The sequence below is a fragment of the Talpa occidentalis genome, unplaced genomic scaffold, assembly GCF_014898055.3.
Source record: "Talpa occidentalis isolate TD23 unplaced genomic scaffold, MPIMG_talOcc4v2.1 talOcc4.9, whole genome shotgun sequence".
Classification (NCBI taxonomy): Eukaryota; Metazoa; Chordata; class Mammalia; order Eulipotyphla; family Talpidae; genus Talpa; species Talpa occidentalis.
In genome coordinates, this window is record NW_023605305.1 from 61,517,380 (window position 1) to 61,541,017 (window position 23,638).

Consider the following 23,638-nt stretch of genomic DNA (forward strand, 5'->3'; position numbering starts at 1 on the left):
GGGCCTTGAACTTCTGCTCCAACCTATTTGTTCAGAATATTTACATGGACTGGTAACTAGTTTGGGAAGTGATCATTTTCCCGGTGCTTTCTTGATTGTTGGAAAAATTGTTGGCATTTTTCAAAGGGAATACTTATTCACTACTAAAATGTTTTAGGAAATGGACCCCAACTAGCACAAAGAAGCCTCCCTCTTCCCCTGTTCCTTTTGAGACAGGGCAACCTAGGGTTGTTAGGCAGCTTTAGGGATAGTGCAGGAGGGGACCTCTGAAAAATTTAGGGAGGCTTCAGAGATAAGGACAAGCAAGGGAAAGTAACCCATTCCATTAGGAAAAACAAACATGCCAGGACCAAGGACAACATTGTTAATGCTGGTCCTAGTTTCCTTCAGGTGGTAAAGGGAGGCGGAGATTGGAGAAATGGAGAGTGGTTTAATTTATGGTCACATTAGAAGGGCAGCTGTTTAACTTCAATGCAGGGATGCCCATCCAGAAGACTGGGCCATAAATTTAAAGATGCAACAAATGGGGAAAGAGAAAGCTGTTAGAAAAGGAATATGAAGATCCCCACTCAGTAGCAAATTAAGTGAGACAGCCGAGAACTAACCAATCACAAAGAGACTGGGGCAGCTTTAGAATAATGAGGGAAAAAAAGGTATATATTCGCTAAGACATGACTCTACTTTGGCTTCCACTTTATTTCTGTTCTTTTTCTCCTCAATAAACTTTTTCTTTCTATAAACAAACTTGCCTCTTCTAGCTTGCTTGCCTGAGCATCTGCGAAGTTCCTGCTGCTGCTTCCTGAGACACCAACCCGTGGGGTGTCTAGCGGCTGGGGCTCAGCACTGCCCTGCAGCCTGGAATCCATTCCTGGCTGGGAGACTAGGCCTGACAATTCTGGCATCACTTTCATCACCTTCTCAGTGGCAGTTCTAGAGCTTTCTCTTCTCTGCAGTCCTCCCGATGTCCACTCCCAGACTCTGTTAATAATTCCATGTGTCTTTTCATATTTATTTGTACGATCATATACACATAAGCAAACACGTAGTTTAAAGAACTAACTTTTCTTTTCCTGTTATAAAATGGGGTCATTTTTTACATATTTACTGTACACAGGCTTTTTTCTACCGTGGATTTGGCTTGAATTCTGTGCACTAAAGGCTTCTGTACAGGAGGAAAAGTCCTGCTTTGCAGAGAGCACCATCATCCAGGGGAAGGACCCTCCAGGGTAAGCAGTTAAGAATTGGTTTGGAGTGGGTGGGTGCTGCAGTGGTGCTGAGTGGGTGAATAAGTGAGTGTGTGTGCGCATGCTTGAGTATTTTTATTTTTTCATCATTTGTTTACTTATTTTCTTACATTATTGTTCATTTTTGTACAGTTTTTGATTTCTCCCCCCAGGTGTAGTCCCAGTAATTCTCCCGCTACCACAGCACCCATGACCCATCACCATGGTCCCTTGTGCTCTTCCTGTTTTGAACCGCACCCCCACCTTCCCCTTCCCATATGGTTCGAGTATTGTCAAAGTGAATCAGAAGATCTGACTTTCAAACTGGAGGAATGAGTCCTGGGGCAGACAATCTTGTGGGGGATCCACCTGGCCCTTTGGTCTGATGTTATGAGCAGAACCCACCACTCTGTCCTGCTAGAAATCACAAGTATTTTATTTCACATTACAGTTGTAGTTATCAGGAAACACAGTTTTACACTCACTCAAAATTTAAAAGTAATTGAGCCCTACCTCTCAATCTTGATCAATTATAGTTTAAGAAGCACACACGTCTAAATATCCTGCATATTCTAAGATAGCTCATATCTTAAATTTATTTTAACAACTGACTCCAATGCTAATTTCTGGTCAGATAAGTGAAAAATAAATGTGGTTTCTTTCCTATCCAAGTTCTGATGCTTGAATTCTATTCTGTCTTCAGAAGCCCTACTTGAGAAGAAAAGCAGTGTTCAAATGCTGATACTGCAGCAAACATGGCCTGGGCAGACATCAAAAGGGAGTGAGCAGAGGGGGACTTTTTAATCAGTGCAGAGTGGAGTTATGATTTATGATTTAAGGAAGCCATACTGGGCAACTGTGGGGGAGTGGGGACAAGGAGGAGATGAGCCAGTCAGGATGGGCAGGAAACACTTGGAAGTTTGAGGGTTTGGAGAGTTGGAGGAGATAAATTTCCTCTTCATGGTGTTCTTAGAAAAAAACTTGTTTTGATTGTGTTTCTTTGGTTTCCAGCCATCTTTTCATGTGTTTATTGCCAATTGGATTTCCTATCTGGTGACTCTAACTTGATAAAATAGGCAGGCTGCTTTGGAATACTTTCTTTTTCCTGGCCTGCTGAGTCCTGTGGAGTTATTTTAGCTAGACACAGGACTGTTAATATGCCCCACCCTTCTCTGGCCCGAGTCTGATGGGCATCTCTTCACTGAGCACAAAACCTGAATTTTTCCTGGGAATAGGAGAGGAGAATAAAAGAAAATACTAACTTCAACTCCATGCCTCTTTTTTGGAGGAGGGATATAACAATTTGCACATCTTAATGACCCAAAATGTTCTATAACATTTTCCAGCCTTCCTTTAAAGGCAGGGGAGTTGGGCTTACATCCAAGTCTTTTATCCCTTTTGAGTTGATTTTTGTGTCTGGTGTGAGATAATCGTCGTTTCATTCTTGTACATGTGGCAGTCCAATTTTCCATCACTATTTATTGAAGAGGTTTTCCTTGTTCCAGAGTATATGCTTTGCTCCTTGTTGTTTATTAGTTGTTCACAAATGTGTGGTTTTATTTCTGGGCTCTCAATTCTATTCCATTGGCTTGTGTGTCAGGTTTTGTTCCAGTATCATATTGTTCTAATTATTATGGATTTATAGAATAGTCTGAAATCTGGAATTGTGATATATATCCATTTTTAAGTCAGGAGAGATTTGACTATTCTAGGGTTTTTTGTGGTTCCATATGAATTTCAGTAATATTTGTCCTATTTCTTTAACGAATGCCACTGGAATCTTTATTGGGATTGCATTGAATCTATAAATTGCTTTGGTAGGACAGCCATTCTGACAATGCTGAATCTTCCAATCCATGAGCAGGTTATATCTTTCCATTTCTTTGTGTCTTCTTCTATTTCTTTTACCAATGTTTTATACTTTTCTTTGAAAAGTTTCTTCACCTCCTTTGTTAAGTTTATTCCCAGGTAATTTTTTTTTTGGGGGGGGGGAGTGGTGAGACTATAAATGGGATGGCTTTCTTAATTTCTTCTTCTTCCAGTTGATTGGGTATAGAGAGGCAAAAGTTAACTATTTTTATGTGCACAGTTTGGTGGCAGTAAGTACATTCACAGTGTTGTGCAACCACCACTTTGAAACCTGGGGGCCTCCAGAGGCTAAAATGCAACCCCAAACTAGCCCTGCATTCTTTCTGCTCGTGGCTAACCATGAGTGTTAACCAAGTCTAACCACTTTCTATTTTCTAGCATGACTGGTAAAATCAGACAGCATTATCTCTTTTGCTACAATACCAAGACTAACATGTTCTCCCCAAGCAGTTTTGCTTCTCCAGTTAAAAGGAACTTAGCAGCCCAGGGCCATTCCTTTGTCTGTAAAGATCCACCCATCAGAAGGACCTGACTTCAGGATGTCTTGCTTTAGGATTTTGTTTGGGAATAGAGTACGTGACAAAAGATAAGAGGACAAGTCCAACCACACAAGCACACTTTAATCATCTTGTTTTGATTAACATCCCATTGTCCAAACAAGTGATATGGCCAAGTTTGAAGTCATGGAGCAGAGAACTTCCTTTCGACTATATTATTGCTATGGTAAAAGTGAGGATATATATTACTGTACTAGTTTACCAAAATTCTTTTTCATTTTTATTCCAAACAAAGTATATAAATTTATTTAACAAGTGTACACTATCAGTAAGTCATATGACAAGTTTTCCTTCCTTTCAACTTAATGTATGATAAAGAAAAAATTTTAAGTATTGCATACATCCTCAATAGATTCTTCTGCTCCTCCCAGGTAGACCATTGTTTTAGATTAGGAGGTGGTTTTTCCTAATAAGCTAATTCTCATTTTGAGTGAGTGGTTAGGTTAGGTTAACTAAGGTTAACCATGAATCTGAAAATATTTGAGTTATCACAACAGAATTTTTTCCTAATTATTAGAACCAGTGATTGGAGGTGGCCTATACAGAATTTCCAAAATCCAGGAGTATCTTACAGCTCTGTCCTCTTCTCTGTCTTCTAGGAACTATCCATTTATCCAGTGGATGAATTGGTGGGAGAGGGGGAAGATCCAAGGGGTATGACACACCTGGAAGAATCAATCACACATATCTTGCTCCTCTATCAGGAGGACAGCACCAGACATAAAAGAGTGCCCATAGCCCCACTTACTGGGCACAGTGCCAGGGACAGGATCCATCTAGATGCCCCATTTCCAGGCCCCTCCCCTATGCCCAGTGCTAAGTGGCCCTACAGGACTTGAAGGGAGATTGGAAAACAGGTAGCAAAATGCCCTCCATTCTTTTACTGGCGATCAGTGATGTATAAAGTGATTGCTAAGTCTTTGATTTGTGTCTGTCCGACTCAAATAAGTAAGTAGAAATTTTTAGAGCCGAGGGAGGATATAAGACTAATCACAAAGAATCATGTTCCATGTATGTTTCCCAGGACTTGTTAAAACAGATCCCAGCCACTGTTCTTTAGACTATAAAGTAAGTTTCTCATTAATTCTGCCTCTTGCAGCTGACAGGCAATTTGACTGCTTGGAAAACACTGGATTTTTATGACTCACATATAGTAACCATAATCATATGTAAAATCACAAGGCATAAATTGATGAGACTAATACAATTTTATCCAGCAATATTAAAGATTATACTTTATAACTATAGTAGTATTTCAGAATTGTACTATAGAGGTATACAGGATTTTACTTTATGAGAATGCTGCATAGTTTTACTAAAATTGTTCATTTTCTTTTTAAATTTTATCTTCTAGCAAATGACTTATATTTAGATAATTTTGTATTGTGTATTGAGGGTCTGCTAATACTATATATATATATATATATAAATGTTTTGCATGTAAACTACTCCTCTGAGCTATTTCAGAGAGGAATGTATTAATTTATAACTTCATTTGCCTTTTTTTGTAGAAGGATTGTTTTTTCAACTATCGTTCTTAGGACAAGTATGTCAAATATTTTATAGATCATCTTGTTTTGAGAACAAAAGTTATTTATAATAGGGCATTGTAACACACACACACACACACATAATTATGTGCTCCTCCAAGATCATGAGTTGAAGCCGTAATGCTTCAAATGCCTAAACTCAAAATGTGACTGTATTTGGAGAGAGGGCATTTAAAAGGGTAATTAAGTCATGCTATAAACCCACAACTAATAATCAACACACATAAAGAAGACTACTGAATGGGAGAGATTATTTCTACATCATGCATTTGATAAAGGTTAATAGTCATTGTATGTAAAGAACTCTTACCACTCAATAAAAAAGTTTTACATGGACAGAAGATCTGAATATATAGTTCTCCAAAGAGGACATACAGGTGGCCAACAGGAACATGAGAAAATTCTCATCATCCCTTATTACTAGGGACATGAATATCAAAACTACAATGAGGCAGCATCTCACACTTGTGACATCAAAAACATTATTAACAACAAGTGTTGACAAGGATGTAGAGAAAAAGGAATCTCATACACTGTTGGCAGACATGAAACATGGTGGGACCATTTTGGAATGTATGTCACTTCCTCAAAAAAAAAAAAAAATAAAGATAAAACCTCTACATGATAGACCAATCCCATTGCTGGGTATCCACAAAAATATGAATTCATTAATTTGCAGAGTTACATGCACCAAAATGCTTATTGTAGCATTATTTACAGTTGCTAAGATATGGAAACAACCTAAGTGTCCACTGGCAGGTATGTGGATAGAGATGTATGTATACAATAGAATACTGTGACTCTGTAAAAAATATGAGATTTTGCTATTTTCAGCAAGTGGAAGGAACTCAAGGGATTATGCAAAGCAAAATGAATCAGCAAGTGAAAGATACATAATCAATGATTTTACCTAAATGTGCAACCTAAGGAGACAAAACAGATCAATGAACAAAATCTAACAAAAAAATGAGTGGCTGTCAACAGAACTGAGGTTATCAGAGGAAAACAGAGGGAGGGTGGTGGGGTGTAAGGGTGGACAGGGTCTGGTCAATGATGATGGATTTTTTTTCTTTTTATATTTTCTCACATTGTTAATTTTTGTACTGTGTTTGATTTCTCCCCTCAGGTGTAGTCCCGGTAGTGCTCCTGCCATCACAGACCTGTCCCCAAGTCCCTTTTGCTCCTCCTGCCCCTGTTTTTACTCCTACTGCTCCCCTTCCTGCTGGATGCCTCAGATCTATGGTCAGCTCTGCAAGTTTTGTCTTTTTCCTGATCCTTTGTTCATTCTCCCTATATTCCACCTGTAAGTGAAACCTGATGATGGTTTTTTTAAATAATTAAAAATAGAAAATAGAGAGAACAACAGAGACCCCCGGAGGAGACCTGAACACAGCTCCAGGTCGGCCGATGGCCCTAGAGGAGCCAGAGGGGAGCGGAGAAGCTCACCCAAGATGCCGGCCAGTCCCAGGAACACAGTTTCCCAATGCATACGACCAATTAGAAAACAGACTGTAGGGAGTAGAAGAACCACAGGCAACCTAACAACTCCTCAGGAAAAAAGCACACCACAAAAAGAAAACCACCCCCCAGATTGCAACGACAGTAACTTGGAAGAACTTCTGAGCCTTCCAGAAAGAGAACTTAAAATTGCCGTGATTAAAAAAATGACAGAACTCATAAAGGAAAACAATGATCAGAAGAAGGAAATTGAGTCCCTAAAGAGGGAAAACAATGGTCAGAAGAATGAAATTGAGTCCCTAAAGAGGGAAGTAAAAGAAACGCAGGAGATCAAAGAATTAATGGAGGAACTAAAGAACTCTGGGAAAAGCAATGAAAGCAGAATAGATGAAATGGAAGAACGAATAAGTACTCTTGAAGACACAGAAATAAAGAGAACCAAAACAGAAAAGGAAAGAGAAGTACGAAGGAAAAAGAACGAAGAAAGACTTCGGGAACTATCTGACTCCATGAGGAAAGGAAATATAAGAGGTATAGGAATACCAGAAGGGGAGGAGAGAGATGTAGGAACAGAGAAAATATTCAAAGAGATAATTGAAGAGATCTTCCCAAATGTGAAGAAGGAGCTGAAAATTGATATACAAGAAGCAAGAAGAACACCAAACTTCCACGACGAAAGGAGAAATACAGCAAGACACATAATAGTAAGGCTCCCAAGAATCCAGGACAAGGAAAAAATAATGAAGCTGACAAGAGGGAAGAAACAGATAACATTCAAAGGAAAACCAATCAGGCTGACATCAGACTTCTCTGAAGAAACACTACGGGCAAGGAGAGAGTGGAGGGACATAGGCAACAGACTCCAAGAAAACAGATGCCAACCAAGAATACTCTATCCCGCAAAGCTCTCCTTCCTCTATGAAGAAAGAATAAGGACCTTGCCGACAAACAGAAGCTCTGGAATTTCATTACGACTAAACCCCCACTCCAAAAAATACTACAAGGACTCCTAAAGCCAGAACCTCAGAGGGAAGAATAACAACGAAAGAAGGCCAAAAAAAAAAAAAAAAGTTATTAAGAGAATAAATAAATAAAATCAAAGGAAAGACAAACACAATGGCAAATACAGATGCTAACATATCAATATTAACTCTAAATGTCAATGGACTAAACTCTTCAATAAAAAGACACAGAGTTGCAGCCTGGATTAAGAAACAAAACTCAACCTTTTGCTGTCTCCAGGAAACACATTTAGCTAAAAAAGATAAAAATAGACTCAAAGTTAAAGGATGGGAAACAATCCTACAAGCAAATGGACCAAAAAAGAAAGTAGGAACAGCTATACTCATATCAGATAAAACAGATTTCAAACTCAAAAAAATAAAAAGAGACCCCAATGGTCACTACATTATGATCAAGGGGACAATACTTCAAGAAGAAATAACACTCATTAACATATACTCACCAAACGAAGGAGCACCAAAATATATCAGACAACTGTTGTCCTCTCTGAAAACAGACATCAGAGAAAACACATACGTAGTGGGAGACTTCAACACACCACTATCAACAATGGATAGATCAACAAGACAAAAAATAAGTAAAGAAACTAAAGCTCTAAATAAGGACCTAGAGCATTTGGGCTTAACAGACATCTATAGGACACTAAACCCCAAAAAAACGGAGTACACATTTTTCTCAAGCGCACACGGATCATTCTCCAGGATCGATCACATACTGGGGCACAAGACAAACATCAACAGATACACCAAGATTGAAATCATACCAACCATCTTTTCTGACCATGAAGGCATCAAACTAGAAATAAACCATAAAAAGAAGGCAAGGAACTTTCCTACCTCATGGAGATTAAAAACCACACTAGTGGAAGACCACTGGACTAATGAGAAGATCAAAGAAGAAATTAAAAAATTCTTTGAATTGAATGACAAGGAGGACACCAATATCCTAAATGTATGGGATGCAGCAAAAGCAGTAATAAGAGGAAAATATATAGCAATAGAAGCTCACATCAAGAAACAAGAAAGAACTCAAAGAAACAACCTAATCTCGAAACTCAAAGATCTAGAAAAAGAACAACGAAAAAACCCCAAAACCAGTAGAAGAAAAGAAATAATAAAAACCAAAGCAGAAATAAATGAAATTGAAACAAAAAACAATCCAAAAGATCAATGACACCAAGAGCTGGTTCTTTGAAAAAATAAATAAATTGACAAACCCCTAGCCAGGCTCACAAAGGAAAAAAGGGAGAAAGCACTAATAAACAGGATCATCAGTGAAAAATGAGAAATCAATCGACACAGCAAAAATCAAAAGAATAATCAGTAACTACTATGAACAGTTATATGGAAACAAGTTCAACAATCTAGAGGAGATGGACAAATTCCTACAACTCTACAATCACCCAAAGCTAGATAAAGAAAAAATAGAACACCTAAACAGACAAATTACAAGCAGTGAAATTGAAATGGTAATCAAAAACCTCCCCAAAAACAAAAGCCCAGGATCTGATGGATTTACAAATGAATTCTACCAAACATTCAGAGATGAATTAGTGCCTATGCTTCACAAACTCTTCCAAAAAATTGAGAAGGAAGGGACAATACCAAACACGTTCTATGAAGCCAACATTACACTAATACCAAAACCGAACAAGGACAACACAAAAAAGGAAAACTACAGGCTAATCTCCCTAATGAACACTGATGCAAAAATCCTCAATAAAATTTTAGCTATCAGAATCCAACAATGTATCCATAAGATAATTCACCACGACCAAGTAGGATTCATTCCAGGGACACAAGGATGGTTTAACATCCGAAAATCAATCAACTTTATCCAACACATCAACAAAAAGAAATATAAAAACCATATGATAATATCAATAGATGCTGAGAAAGCTTTCGACAAAATGCAACACCCATTCATGATAAAAGCCCTTGAAATTCTTGGGATACAAGAAACATACCTCAACATCATAAAGGCCATATACGACAAGCCAACAGCCAGTATCATTCTCAATGGTGAAAAGCTGAAAGCATTTCCATTAAGATCTGGAACAAGACAAGGATGTCCACTCTCACCACTGCTTTTCAATATAATACTGGAAGTCCTAGCCAGAGCAATAAGACAAGAGAAAGACATCCAAGGAATCCAAATAGGAAAAGAAGAAGTCAAACTATCACTATTTGCAGATGATATGATAATATACATAGATAACCCCAAAAACTCCACAGAAAAACTAATTCATCAATCAGTTCAGTAAAGTGGCAGGATACAAAATCAACACGCAAAAGTCAGTAGCCTTCCTATACACAAACAATAAATCTGAAGAAGAAGAAATCAAAAAACCATCCCTTTTATTATCGAAACAAAAAATCAAATATTTGGGAATAAAACTAACAAAAGAGGTAAAGGACCTATACAAAGAAAACTATAAAACACTGTTAAAAGAAATAGAAGAAGACACAAAGAAATGGAAAGACATCCCTTGCTCATGGATTGGAAGAATAAACATTATTAAAAATGGCCATCTTACCAAAAGCAATATACAGATTCAATGCTATTCCAATCAAAATTTCAATGTCATTCTTCAAAGAAATAGAACAATTATTGACAAAATTCATATGGAATCACAAAAAACCCCGAATAGCCAAAGCTCTCCTGAAAAAAAAAAAGAAGGGAATGGAGGCATCACACTCCCAGACTTCAAACTATACTACAAAGCCATAATCATCAAAACTGCATGGTATTGGAACAAGAACAGACCAATGGAATCGAATAGAAAATCCAGAAATAAACCCACAGATTTATGGTCAACTAATCTTTGACAAAGGAGCAAAGACTATGCATTGGAGCAAAGAAAGTTTGTTCAATAAATGGTGCTGGGAAAACTGGGTCGCTACATGCAAAAGAATGAAGCTTGACCACTACCTCACACCATACACAAAAATTAACTCAAAATGGATTAAAGAACTAGACATAAGACCTGAAACCATAAAATATATAGAAGGAAATATAGGCGAAACACTACGTGATTTGCACATCAAAGACATCTTTACAGACACATCACCCAAAGCAGTGATAGTGAAGGCAAAGATAAACAGCTAGGACTACATCAAATTAAAGAGCTTCTGCACAGCAAAAGAGACAATAACAAAAACAAAGAGAAACCCCACCAACTGGGAGAACATTTTTGCACCCAACACTAATGATAAAGGACTGATCACAAAAATCTGCAAAGAGCTGATGAGACTCAACAACAACAAAGAAAATAATCCCGTCAAAAAATGGGCAGAAGAGCTAAAAAGAAACTTCTCTGAAGAGGAAATGCAAATGGCCAACAGGCATATGAAAAAATGTTCAACATCACTTGTCATCAGGGAAATGCAAATCAAAACTACCAAGAGATACCATCTTACACCAGTGAGAATGGCACACATTAAAAAAACTAGCAACAACAAATGTTGGCGAGGGTGTGGAGAAAAAGGAACTCTTCTGCACTGTTGGTGGGAGTGCAAACTGGTCTGAAAGGTTCGGAGCGGTAAAGAACAGCCAGGCCAAGCTTCCTTGGGGAAGGGAAAGTTTATTGCTCCCTGGCGGACCTCACAGACCCAAGGCGGGGGTTAGTTTAGTGGAGTCGCGCACCATTGTTAGGGGGACGCAGAGTTTTATAGGGTGAGGAGAGGTCAGGTGGGCTCGTTTGGAGGGAAAAGTTTGTAGGGCGCGCGAAAAGGTTCGTGGAGCAGGTAGGGGGTTCTTTGTCTGAGAAGAGACTCCTGGGGGGGAGGGGGGAGGCGCACTGCCTGAATCCTCCAGGCAGGTATCCGCATTCCTGCCCCCCAGGAAAAGGAGCAATGGTTTTTCCTTTGGCTACTTCCTGCTGAAAAGGGGCGAAGACCAAGGGGGTGGCTCAGGCCTGGTTATGAGGGTTTTCTGCAGGGATGTGAGAATATGGATGGAGCAGGAGCTGGTTAAAGGTGGTACGAGACATTTCCCGAATGTGAGCCTGTATGAACTTTAGGAGGCAAGGAGCGAAAAGAAAAAATAAGGTTATCATTAGTATTGGCCCCAAGAGTGGGAGGAGCCATGACACTATAGGATTTTGAAACCATGTCAGTGGAGAGTTGGAACCTCCGGTTTCCCATTCTATGTCTTCGCGTAGTTTTATTAAGGCTTCTACATTTGGTTCTACAATCCCCGATTCATTGATGTAGTAACAACATTCTTCCCTGAGGAACAGGCAGGTACCCCCTTTATTAGCTGTTAACAAGTCCAGAGCCCGCCGGTTTTGGAGAGTGACCTGTGCCAGGGAGGTGAGCTGTCTTTGTAATGATGCTAAAGACACATAGGTTTTTTCTAAGGAGATATCTATTTTTTCATGAAATTCCTGGGCAGAAATCAGGCTGTGTCCCAGGGCCCCACCTGCCATACTTGCAGCTACTATTGATGATGCCAGGCTGATTCCAACCATGATTGGAAGAAAGGCTGCCCGCTTAGTCCGATGTGGTGAGAATAACCAACCTAGCTCAGATCGTCCGTACAGAGTTAACTGTGGGACCACGAGGACTTGGATACATGGCCTGGAGTAGCAGTATTAATACACCGAAAGAGAGAGCCATTGCACCAAAAAAGATTTCCCTTTGCTGTTGTTTGGAGCACAGAAGTAACCGAAATGTTAGAAGTACAGGAATGAAAGCTGACAAGGGCATTAGTTTGATAGCAAGGGTAGCTGTGATTGGAGTCCCATAGGGGGACTGAGAGTTGGGGAGTCTGGCAAGCGTCCGTTATCTTGGTGGTAGTGGTATTGAGACTGATTGGAACTGCTGCCAGTAGAGGTCTCTGCAGGGAAGCGCAGAGGAAACAAGAGGAGGTATTAGTCCCTAGAGAGTCATTTAGGAAGGCTATAGTATTCTGGATTATATGAATCCAAATTGAGGGTGTTTCAGTATTTTCAAGTGATGTTAGCTGGCTTTGTAAGACTTGTTCTGAGTGAAGGATATCTTGGGAGACCTGGACGGAAGCATTTTGTGTTGGGACATAGGCTCTATCTATTTTGAGAGTTGCACACGGGTAAGAGCTATATCCTGTAGCATATAATTTAGCTACCACTCCGGCTACCCATCTGGTGTCCCAGGGGTCTTGGATTTTAAGTTTAAACTGGTTTCCTTCCAGGAGGAAAAAGGAGCTTTGTGGCTGGGAAGGCGAATGTATCTTGCAGCTCCTATATGGGCAGCCTCCGTATTCCTCCCCAAAAGTGGACCCCTTTTTTGCAGTAGTCCCGTGTTTGATCATAGGTAAAGCAGAGGAAAGGCTGGTATGTGGTGCTCACCGAGCCAAGGTTAAGAGTTATTGAGATTTCTGCCGAACAGCCAGCTAGAGGGCAGTCCGCTGTGCCCACCAAATGGGTGGTCTCGCTAGATCCTGAGACAAAGGTCTCCCTAGCTTTGAATTTCCATACACAAGACACTGAGCTAGGGGAGATTCTGACAAGAAATGCGCACCCTAGTAGGACCCAGGTTATTACATACATACTGTTTGTCTTCGGGGGCACGTTTGACCCGTGACAGATGGTGCCAGGAGGGGTCTCCCAGAAGTTTTACCGCTGTAGGTGTGGTGAGAATAACCGTGTGTGGGCCGGTCCACCGAGGCTGTAGTGGCTTTGGCTGAAGCGATTTGAGCAGTACTTGGTCTCCTGGATGCAGTGGTGGGGAAGGTCGGTTGAGAAGGTCAAGATCTGAGGCAGGACTAGGTAAGTACCGGTCTGCGTGTTCCCGAAGCAGTTGCCTGAGTAGGGAAAGGTATGGAAGATAACCAGCAAGTGGGGAGGGCTGGATCGGCAGGTCATGGTTAAGGAGAAAGGGGCGGCCATACATTAGTTCAATGTTTGCCTTGTTTGTAGGGTTCCAGAGACCTCCAAAGAAGGTGAGGAAGCTTGCCTCCATTGGCAGGACTGGACAACCCGGCCAACGAAAATGCCCTGGTACCCTCGAGAAGAGGAAAGCCCAGGTGGAGTCTGATGAGACCAACTTTATACCTGAAGCATACATCGACTGGATGCCACCGGTTCGCTCTGATCCTGTATGGAATATTTCAACAAAGCCAGCAAAAATTGCTGTTAGTTATTTCTACTCTGTGATTTTATGCAAAAATAGAAAAATGGTTTAAAAGTAGATCTAGTTTGCAAACTTTTGCTTTGCTGTTAAAAGTTTGGGATCAAGGTTGAGAAAATTTGTGTTTTTACATCAGTTGAACCATTTTAAGATTTTTTTTTCCTGAAATTTTTACATATCTGCTGACTTGTTTTGGCTAACGCCTCCAGATTTTTTTGGCTTAAACTGATGAACTATTTTTTCCTGGAGTGGAGGACTTTTGCTTTCCACAATGGACAAATACCTGGAGAGACTGGTTTTCTTTCACACTGGAACCTGACAAAACGTTCCTCTGAGACTGCATCCCAACCTCCATATATTTGATCTTCATCACCATGGAAATGGTGGCAAAAAGTGAAAGGGGGGAATTGTTAGGGGGAAAAGGCGGTCCCAAAGCTAATTCCATACAGGCTTTGTGGACTCCACCCCCACCCCAGGTCAAAGCCAAAGACACTGGGAACTCCAAATCCCATCACCACCAAAGGGAAGGTGGCTGGGACCTGAGGGTGGGGTTAAGCAGCCAGGTGGATACAAAAGGCAGACACGTGGGCTTTGGGGCTCTCTCCATTTTGGGGCGCTCGGCCAGCGCGGAGCCTCCGGCCAGCTCTGGGAGTGACTTTGGGTTTCCAGGTCGTCGGATCGGGTAGGACGCATTAAAGACTTTATTTCCCTATTTTCTCCCTGAGTTGTACATTTTCCTTATTTCCTTTCCTCTTGTAAATAAACCTTTTATTAACCCTTTTGTGTGTGTCTGTAGTAGAGTATTCATAAGTCCCTTTAAAGCGCGCGGGTGAGGACCCACAGCCAGGAACCCGTTTAATATCGGGGTTGCTCTATAACAAAAGGGGCTCAGAAAAAGGGGTCCTCTTGGAGTGGCCCGTATTCTAGTGAGGGCCAGTGGGAGAAGTTCGACCCAAGACTTACGGAGCTCTAGCGAGAGTTTAGTCAGGTGATCCTTGATAAGCCCATTGGCGCGCTCTACTTTCCCTGAAGATTGTGGATGGTAGGGAATATGAAGCTTTCAGGTGATACCTAGAGCCGTGGAGACCTGCTGAGTAATTTTTGATATAAAAGCTGGACCGTTGTCAGATTGGAGAGAGGTGGGGAGGCCAAACCGCGGGATAATGTGGTTAAGAAGAGCCTTGGTTACCACTTGAGCCGTTTCTCTAGTTGCAGGGAAGGCCTCGACCCAACCTGTCATTGTATCAACCATTGTTAGTAGATATTTAATTTTTTTGTGAGTAGGGAGGTGGGTAAAATCAACCTGCCAATCCTGTCCGGGTAAGTGTCCGCTTAGTTGATGAGCTGCAAAAGAAGGTGGGCGAACTCCCCCTTGAGGTGACACACGAGCACAGGTTTGATAACGGGAACATATTTGCCAGACTTTTGAGCTTAGGGAGGGGTGGAAGAAGAGTGGATTTAGGAATTGGGTTAGTGGGCGTGGCCCAATGTGGAGGGTATTGTGGATTTGCTGAATGACCAAGTCTGCCTGTTTGGCAGGTAGAGCCAGTTTGTTATTTACCATAATATAGCCCTGGGCTATTTGAATTCCTCCTTTTGACATGAGAATTTGACGTTCATTAGGCTCATAAGTCGGAGTGATGGAGGGGACTGATAGGAAGAGAATAGGAGCAGGGTTTGCAGCAGAGTCAGTTGTGAGAGCCCTTGACGTTGCATCAGCCTTGTTATTTCCTGTGGTAACATAAGAATTGTCAGTTTGATGTCCTTTACAGTGGATGATGGCGACTTCAGTTGGAAGCTGCAAGGCCGCTAGAAGTTTAAGTATAAGTTTAGCGTTAATGATGGGGGACCCCTTGGTGGAGAGGAACCCCCTTTCCTGCCAAATCGCAGCATGACTGTGAGCAATAAGGAAGGCATATTTTGAATCCGTATAGATGTTGACTTTTTTCTGTCTGCTGAGGGTGAGGGCCCTGGTAAGTGCTATAAGTTCTGCCTTTTGGGAGGTGGTTCCTGCGGGCAACTTTTTTGCCTCGATTACCTGGTCGACGGTAACAATGGCGTAGGCAGCCAAGCTGTTATAGAGCAACCCCGATATTAAACGGGTTCCTGGCTGTGGGTCCTCACCCGCGCGCTTTAAAGGGACTTATGAATACTCTACTACACACACACACAAAAGGTTAATAAAGGTTTATTTACAAGAGAAAAGGAAATAAGGAAAATGTACAACTCAGGGAAAAAATAGGGAAATAAAGTCTTTAATGCGTCCTATCCGATCCGACGACCTGGAAACCCAAAGTCACTCTCAGAGCTGGCCTGACGCTGTGAGCTGGCGGAGAGCCACAATGGGGGATCCCCAAAGCCCACGTGTCTGCCTTTTATACACCTGGCTGCTTAACCCCACCCTCAGGTCCCAGCCACCTTCCCTTTGGTGGTGATGGGATTTGGAGTTCCCAGTGTCTTTGGCTTTGACCTGGGGTGGGGGTGGAGTCCACAAAGCCTGTATGGAATTTGCTTTGGGACCGCCTTTTCCCCCTAACACGCTGACCTCGCATGTCTACGCAGGAGCTGCCGTCTACAAACAGAGTCCAGTAGGCATCTGACAAAGGGGAGTCAGCCAAACCCAATCTGGAGGTTTGCATTTCTTCCAGGATTTCAGGACACAAATGGGCAGCAGAAGGGGGGCCGGAGACAGGCAGGAGAGTGGCTGGGTTGAGAGAATTAGACTGAGTGAGACTCACCAGGGGGTTTTCAATAAAGAGCATATGGAAATCCTGTAAACGGGAAGGAGTAAGAGTGGAGGAGTAAGAGTGGAGAGCGAGCGGTGAGACAGGAGGTCGAGCGGTGAGACAGGAGGTCGTGTGAGGAATGCACTTGGATGGGTCTTCCCAGAGTAAGTTTGAGGGATTCCCGGGTTAGTAGAGCTGCCGCCGCCAGGGCTCTAAGGCAGGGTTGCCAGCCCCTGATGGTGGGGTCCATTTGCCTGGAGAGATAAGCGACAGGACGCAGGGCTGGGCCCAGAGGCTGGAAAAGGACACCTGCCGCAATACCCCGATGTTCCTCTGTGAACAGGAGGAAAGGCTTTTCTGGGTCAGGAAGGGCAAGGGCAGGTGCCTTAAGAAGGGTATTTCTGAGTAAAAGGAAGGCTCTGCGGACCTCCCCGGGAGATTGGAGAGGGCCTTCCGGGGAGGCTTTTGCTGCATCATACAGTGGCTTGGCTAGGAAAGCAAAATTAGGGATCCAGTGTCGGAAGAATCCAGCCAAGCCTAGGAAGGAAAGGATTTGTTCTGCCGATTCAGGGGAGGGAAGGTCCCGGATTGTCTGCTTGGGGTCCACTGTCAGCTGTTTGGAGGAAGGAGTTAGTCGAAGACCCAGATAGACAACTGTAGGGACTGAGAGTTGCACTTTAGATGGGGACACACGGTATCCTTTTGAGCACAGGAAGTTGAGAAGTTGTGCAGTGTGTTGCTGAGATTGTAGTAGGGAAGGACTGCAGAGGAGGAGGTCATCGACATACTGGAGGAGAGTGCTGGGTTGAACGTTACATGACGAGAGATCATTAGCTAATGCCTGGCCAAACAGATGAGGGCTGTCCCGGAAACCCTGAGGCAGGACTGTCCAGGCCAGTTGCTGGGAAGTGTGTGTGCGTCCGGATCTTCCCAAGTAAAAGCAAATAGAAAATAGCATTGAGGATCCGGAGGGATGGTAAAAAAGGCATCTTTGAGGTCAAGTACAGAGAAGTGTGTAGTAGAAGACGGTATATGAGACAGAAGGGTGTAGGGGTTTGGCACTACAGGATGGATAGGAACTACTGCCTCGTTGATGAGGCGAAGGTCTTGAACTAGGCGATAAGAACCGTCAGGCTTTTTTACAGGGAGAATGGGAGTATTACAGGGCGAGTTGATAGGAATAAGGAGTCCCTTTCCCAGGAGTCGTTGGATGATGGGTTTGAGACCCTGACGATGAGTGAGGGAGATTGGAAACTGGGAGCGAGAAGGAAAGGAAAAGGGATCCTTAAGGCAGATGAGGACAGGGGTATGATGGGTGGCAATAATTGGGGTAGAGATATCCCATACTTGTGGGTTAACTAGGTCTGGCGGTAGAGGGGTATCCTGGGTTTGGGGATTGCAGTCAGGTAGCAAGGGGAGGATAAAAGCTTCAGCTGGGTTAGGAGACCATGAGATCGCAGCTCCCCATTTTGTCAGCAAATCCCGTCCTAATAAGGGGGTGGGACACGTGGGCATGACTAGGAAAGAGTGGACCAGTGGTTTGTTATTAAACTGACATTGGAGAGGTCCAGTGCTCCTGGGCTGAGAAGGAAGGCCTTCAACACCCGTAACCGAGACCTGAGAAGGATAAGTTTGACCGGAGTAGGTGGGGAGGACAGAGAAGGTAGCCCCCGTGTCAACCAAAAAGGAGGTCAATTTACCTGCTACCTTGAGCGTCACCCTGGGCTCCTCGAAGGTTATCGGAGTCGATGAGTCCCGGCCTCTTCAGTCCTCAGCCGCCAAACCCAAGACTGCCGGTGGAAGTGTAGCAGGGGCTGGAAGGACTGGCCCACCACGACTAGGTGCGACGGGACAGTCACTTTTCCAGTGACCCTGGACACTGCAGATGGGGCATGGTCCTGGCGGAGGGCGGGGGTTGGGGCAATGTTTGGACCAGTGGCCCTCCAGGCCACACTTGAAGCAGGTTCCTGGCGGAGGAGGTCGGTTGGGGCCCATGGGGCCCATTGTCCTCTGTGGCGGCAGACGCTGTGGTTGGAGGAGCAGGGCATGACGGCCTCAGGGCAACGACTAGGGCCTGAGCTTGAAGCTCAGCCTTTTGGCAACTGCGGAGTTCCCTCTCTGTCCTGTCCTGTTCCTCCCGGTTGTTAAATACTTTAAAGGCCATGTTCAGCAGATCCCGGATAGGGGTTTGAGGACCATCCTCAGCCTTTTTAAGTTTTTTTTTTAATGTCAGGGGCTGACTGAGATATAAAATGGGTAGCCAGAACTGTGGCGGCCCCGGTCCAGTCAGGATCAAGCCTGGTATAGCGCCGAAGCGCCTCAGTCAGGCGGCTGAGGAAGGCAGCAGGGTTTTCTGAGGTAGATTGGGTAATTTCTCTGAGTTTATCAAAGTTTACACTTTTATGTGCGGCTGCTTGGAAACCAGCCAGGAGACAGGTAATGAAACGGTCTCTCTGAGCCCTGCCCAGTCGGCCGGAGTCTGTGTCAGTCTGGTAATTCCACCCTGGCTCTTGGCGGGGAACAGCTTCAGAGCCTGGGGGCATGGTTGTGTCAGTCAAATGGACCTGATCTGCAAGGTCTTGGGCAGACTGGTAAACACTTTCCTTCTCTTCCGAGGTTAGGGTGGAGGAGAGGATAACGTAGATATCATGCCAAGTAAGGTCATAAGCCTGAGTTAGGTATCGGAATTCCTTGATAAAGGTTGTGGGGTCATTTGTGAAAGATCCAAGACGTTTTTCAATTTGAGAAAGGTCAGAGAGAGAGAAAGGAACGTGGACCCGGACAACGCCCTCTGCCCCAGCAACCTCCCTCAAAGGACACACAAGAGGCCGGTCCCTAGACCGAGTGTGGTGGCTTGGAGGTGAGAGGGGGGGGTTGGAGGGGTGGGAGTTGAGGGTTTTTCAGTTAGTACTGGATGTTCCTCTTGTCCGGGATAAGGAGGAGGGTGGGGAGCAGTAGGAGGTGAAGTGAGAGTTTCAGGAGGATCAGTGAAGGCGGATGGAGAGTCGGAGGATGAGGTGCTAAGAGAACCCACGGAGGAGACTTTGTTAGACCGGGTTGGGGTATTGCGGGCAAGTAGAACCTGGAAAGTGTGACAAGTTTTAAGGAAGGAGGGACGGGAGCGCAAGAGAAAGAAGGCCTGGACATAAGGGATCTCTGACCACTTTTCATTGCGGAGACAGAAATTATGTAGGTCTGTAAGGACCGAGAAGTCAAAAGTGCCATGCTCGGGCCAGTGGGAACCATTGTCTAATTGATACTGAGGCCATACAGTGTTGCAGTAAAAGACCAGACGCTTAGGGCATATATCCGGCCTAAGTCCCAACGGATTGAGATTTGAAAGAAGGCATCCCAGTGGAGTGGCCGGGCTTGGCTTAGAATTTGCAGACCCCATGGCTAACCCGGCTCCTTTTCCCAACCGACAGGGGGCACAGTGTCAGGAACGCAGCGTCCCACGAGCCTGACCTGGCCTACAGGGGGCACAGCCCCGGATCGCGGCGTCCCCCGGTCTGGTTCTGGCCAACAGGCAGGGGGCAAACAAGCGAGGGGGACGTCTCCACCGCTCGGTTGTTGCCTAGACAGGGCACCTAGTCTGGACGGGCGTCCCCAAATCCAGGCCTAGGTGTAACAGGGGGTCGGCTGACGTGGGCCCACGGTTTACAGGACAGCCGACCAAAACAGGAGGTTAGGAAAGGAGCCGAATAGCCAGAGGTGAGGGCCTCCCAGGAAGGAGGGTCAGGCAGGTGACTTACCCCAAGGATTAAGGCCGGTGGTGGGTGTAAGATGTCTGCAATGAAGAGAAGAGGTCCCAGGGACAAGAAGGCGGCCCCGGCACCAGGGGCCACGGCCTTCCCGGGTTTGCGGCACCAAGATGAAAGGTTCAGCGCGGTAAAGAACAGCCAGGCCAAGCTTCCTTGGGGGAAGGGAAAGTTTATTGCTCCCGGGCGGACCTCACAGACCCAAGGCAGGGGTCAGTGGAGTCGCGCACGTTGTTAGGGGGAAGCAGAGTTTTATAGGGTGAGGAGAGGTCAGGTGGGCTCGTTCGGCAGGGAAAGTTTGTAGGGCCAAAAAGGTTCATGGGGCAGGTAGGGGGTTCTTTGTCTGAGAAGAGACTCTTGGGGGGGAGGGGGGAGGTGCACCGCCTGAATCCTCCAGGCAGGTATCCCCATTCCTGCCCCCCAGGTGGGCTTCCTGGTTGGCTCCTGCATTCCAGCCCCCTGCATGGACCTTTCATGGTCCAACCACTGTGGAGAGCTGTGTGGAGATTTCTTGACCTACTAAACATAGAGCTTCCATATGATCCAGCAATTCCACTCCTAGGTATTTACCCAAAGGACACAGAAACATCAATTCCAAAGAGCACCTGCACCCCTATGTTCATAGCAGCACTATTTACAATAGCTAAGCTTTGGAAACAACCCAAAGGCCCAAAAATAGATGACTGGATCAAGAAGATGTGGTACATATACACAATGGAATATTACTCAGCATTCAAAAAAGATAAACACATGCAATTTGCAGCAACATGGATGGCGCTGGAAGGGATCATGCTCAGCAAAATAAGCCAGAAAGAAAAAGAAAAATACCGGATGGTCTTGTAACAGGGTGGTCCCCAGGAAAGGGGGAGGTTCCCTGCCCCACCCAAGGGAGGGTGGAGCTGAGCAGGAAGAAGAGAAGCTGAAGAAGAGACTGAAGAAGGAAGCAGGATGGAGCCAGGAGACCTGGAGGAGGCGCATGGAGCCTAGAGACACGTGAAGAAACTGCGCTTGTCTTTTGGTCGTGGACTGGGTGACACAGATGTGGGTGAGACCCGTGGGGAGGTGACCATGGCAGCTTTTATCTTGATGTTGATTTTGCTCTTTTCCTTCCGGGCTTGTCCGGTTGTTTGTGACCCTTTGCTGTGGGTCCCCACTGGAAGATGCTTTAGACTTGTGGCAGGCTTTGGGGCCTTGTTCTGGGCCGATCCCATATGGATGGACTTTTACCCACGAGGGGATGGGTAACTTTGGGTGCTTCATTTAGAAACTAGACTCTTTGCCTTACCTGTATTGTTTCCTAGTTTTATTAAAGTTCCTTCCCATTAAAGTCTCATATGTTTTGTGTTGATGCGGCGGATGGCAGAACCCATTTAGAATAGGCAGGTTTGCGGGGCTTGGGCTACCCCTCTCCCTGTCCTATAACAGTCTCACTCATAGCAGGAATCTAGAAAACTTAAATAAGGGACCTGGAAAATGAGTAACTATAAGAAAGTTAAAATCAAAATCAACAAAAAACTATGAACCAGAGACACTTTTGGGGGGGTGGGGGGCGGGAGGGGAGGGATTGGGGTCAGAATGGGGGGGTTGCAATTGTATGGGGAATATAAAATAAAATTTATTATTAAAAAAATAAATAAATAAAAATAAAATAAAATTTAATGCAAATAAGAAAAAAAAATAAATAGAAACACGGAACTCAATTATCTGTGGCGCTCTGGGACATGCATTGGAACCATAAACCCTAGAGCCCCAAGATCTCAGCTAAAGACTCAGAGATGGGTACGGGCTCACCCGGGAATCCAGCGCCAGGCCCGGGGTGGAGAGGAGGGGCCGCAGGGTGCCTGGGGGCGGAGGGGACCCATCCGGCAAGCAGAAAGGTTGGCTGAGCGCGCCCTAAGTCCGCGGGGCCAAAAGTTGGAAATGGATCCGTCCCTTTGGAGCGCAAATGAGAGTTGCCAGGGAGAGCTGGGGAGAGCGCGCGAGGTGCGGGGCGGGCCGGGGCGGGGCGGGTAGAGGCGGGCTGGGGCTGGCGGTGTTGCCAGCGCAGAGCAAAGCCAGGCAGTGGCATCTCCTGCTCAGAGCGCGGAGAGCTTGCTGGCGTCCCGGGCGCGCCCTCAGCGATGGACTCCCTGGCGGCCGCCCTCTGGGGCGGGCTCCATCTCCGCACGCTGCTGTTGGGTGCCGTGGTGTTTCTGCTCCTTGCTCATTTCCTCAAAAGAAGGCACCCAAAGAATTACCCGCCAGGACCCCCGGGCCTGCCCGTCTTTGGCAACTTCTTCCTCTTGGACTTTGAGAAGTCGCATGAGGACATTCAGCCGGTAGGAGAGGGCCGAGGTCCTGAATCTGACCTGCAGGGTGAGGACCTTCCGTGCGGGGGTGGGTGGCTGTGCCTTCCTGCCTGTAAATTGGGAAAACCTGTTTTGAACCTCATGGGCAACTGGGGTGACTCCCCTGCCCTTTCTGAAAGGGAACTGCTAAGAAAAGGAAATCTTTCCCTGTTCAGGAGTCATATACCTGGAAATGTAAATAACAAGTTTGCTTCCTTAATAAGCATATCTAACCAAGGTCTGGCAGCCTGCTAGGCGGGTTGATCTCCTGGGCCATCCTCAAAGATCCGTGTCCTTCCCCTTTTCCTGTGTCAAGAATTTGTACACTAACTAACCAGTGTTATCAGTGTAAGATGTTTATGTATAAAAGAAACCCTTTGTCCCTAGACCGGTGCTCAGATCTTATGGGACTATCCAGGTCTAGGACCTCATGCATGCGTAATAAAGCTTCTCCTGCCCTCACCATTCCTGAAGTACCACTTGCTCTTCCCATGCCTGGGTAAAAGGCTAGAATTTATTTCTGCAATATTTTTAGGGGTGAAATATTGCAAGTCACTGTGTAAGTGTGCCAGGCATATTACATTCTTGAACTCATTTAATTGTGCAGCCTGTTAAATATGCTACTAAGAGTGTGACTGGCACATTGGAACATGCTATTTATAATATGACCACTTTTTCCTTTTTAATATTATTATCCTTGGGGAAGAAATGCTATATACCTTCCGTTCCCGGCGCTACATCTCCCATGTGTAAAATGATGATAATATTATCTAAATTCTTACCACTTTTCAAGTGGACTGCCCCCACAATCACTTTAACTGGGTTCTTCAGCTTGAGTCTCCTCTCCCTGCTATCTTTTCTCACTAAAGCAATTCTTTTAAAATGTTGTTCCTCTGCTTAAAATTTCTTAGTACCTCCCATTGCCTGCCAAATTAGAGTCCTTAGGGAGCCACATCTAACCCTCCTTGACCCAGCCTTCCTCAACCTCTTCCCACTAGGGTTCTCTACCCTTGGTCACTCTGAATTCCTTAAAATTC

General features: G+C 44.6%; 1 protein-coding gene across 1 annotated transcript in view; it reads left to right on the forward strand.

Moving 5' to 3' along the window:
* The first annotated feature begins 20,299 nt into the window (after positions 1-20,299).
* The window catches only part of LOC119236797 (cytochrome P450 2J2-like), a 32,566-nt gene continuing 29,227 nt past the window's right edge, over positions 20,300-23,638 (forward strand). The window contains exons 1-2 of the mRNA XM_054691539.1: positions 20,300-20,394; positions 22,322-22,592. Coding sequence (XP_054547514.1) covers positions 20,300-20,394; positions 22,322-22,592 — 366 coding nt within the window. The remainder of the gene's footprint in view (positions 20,395-22,321; positions 22,593-23,638) is intronic.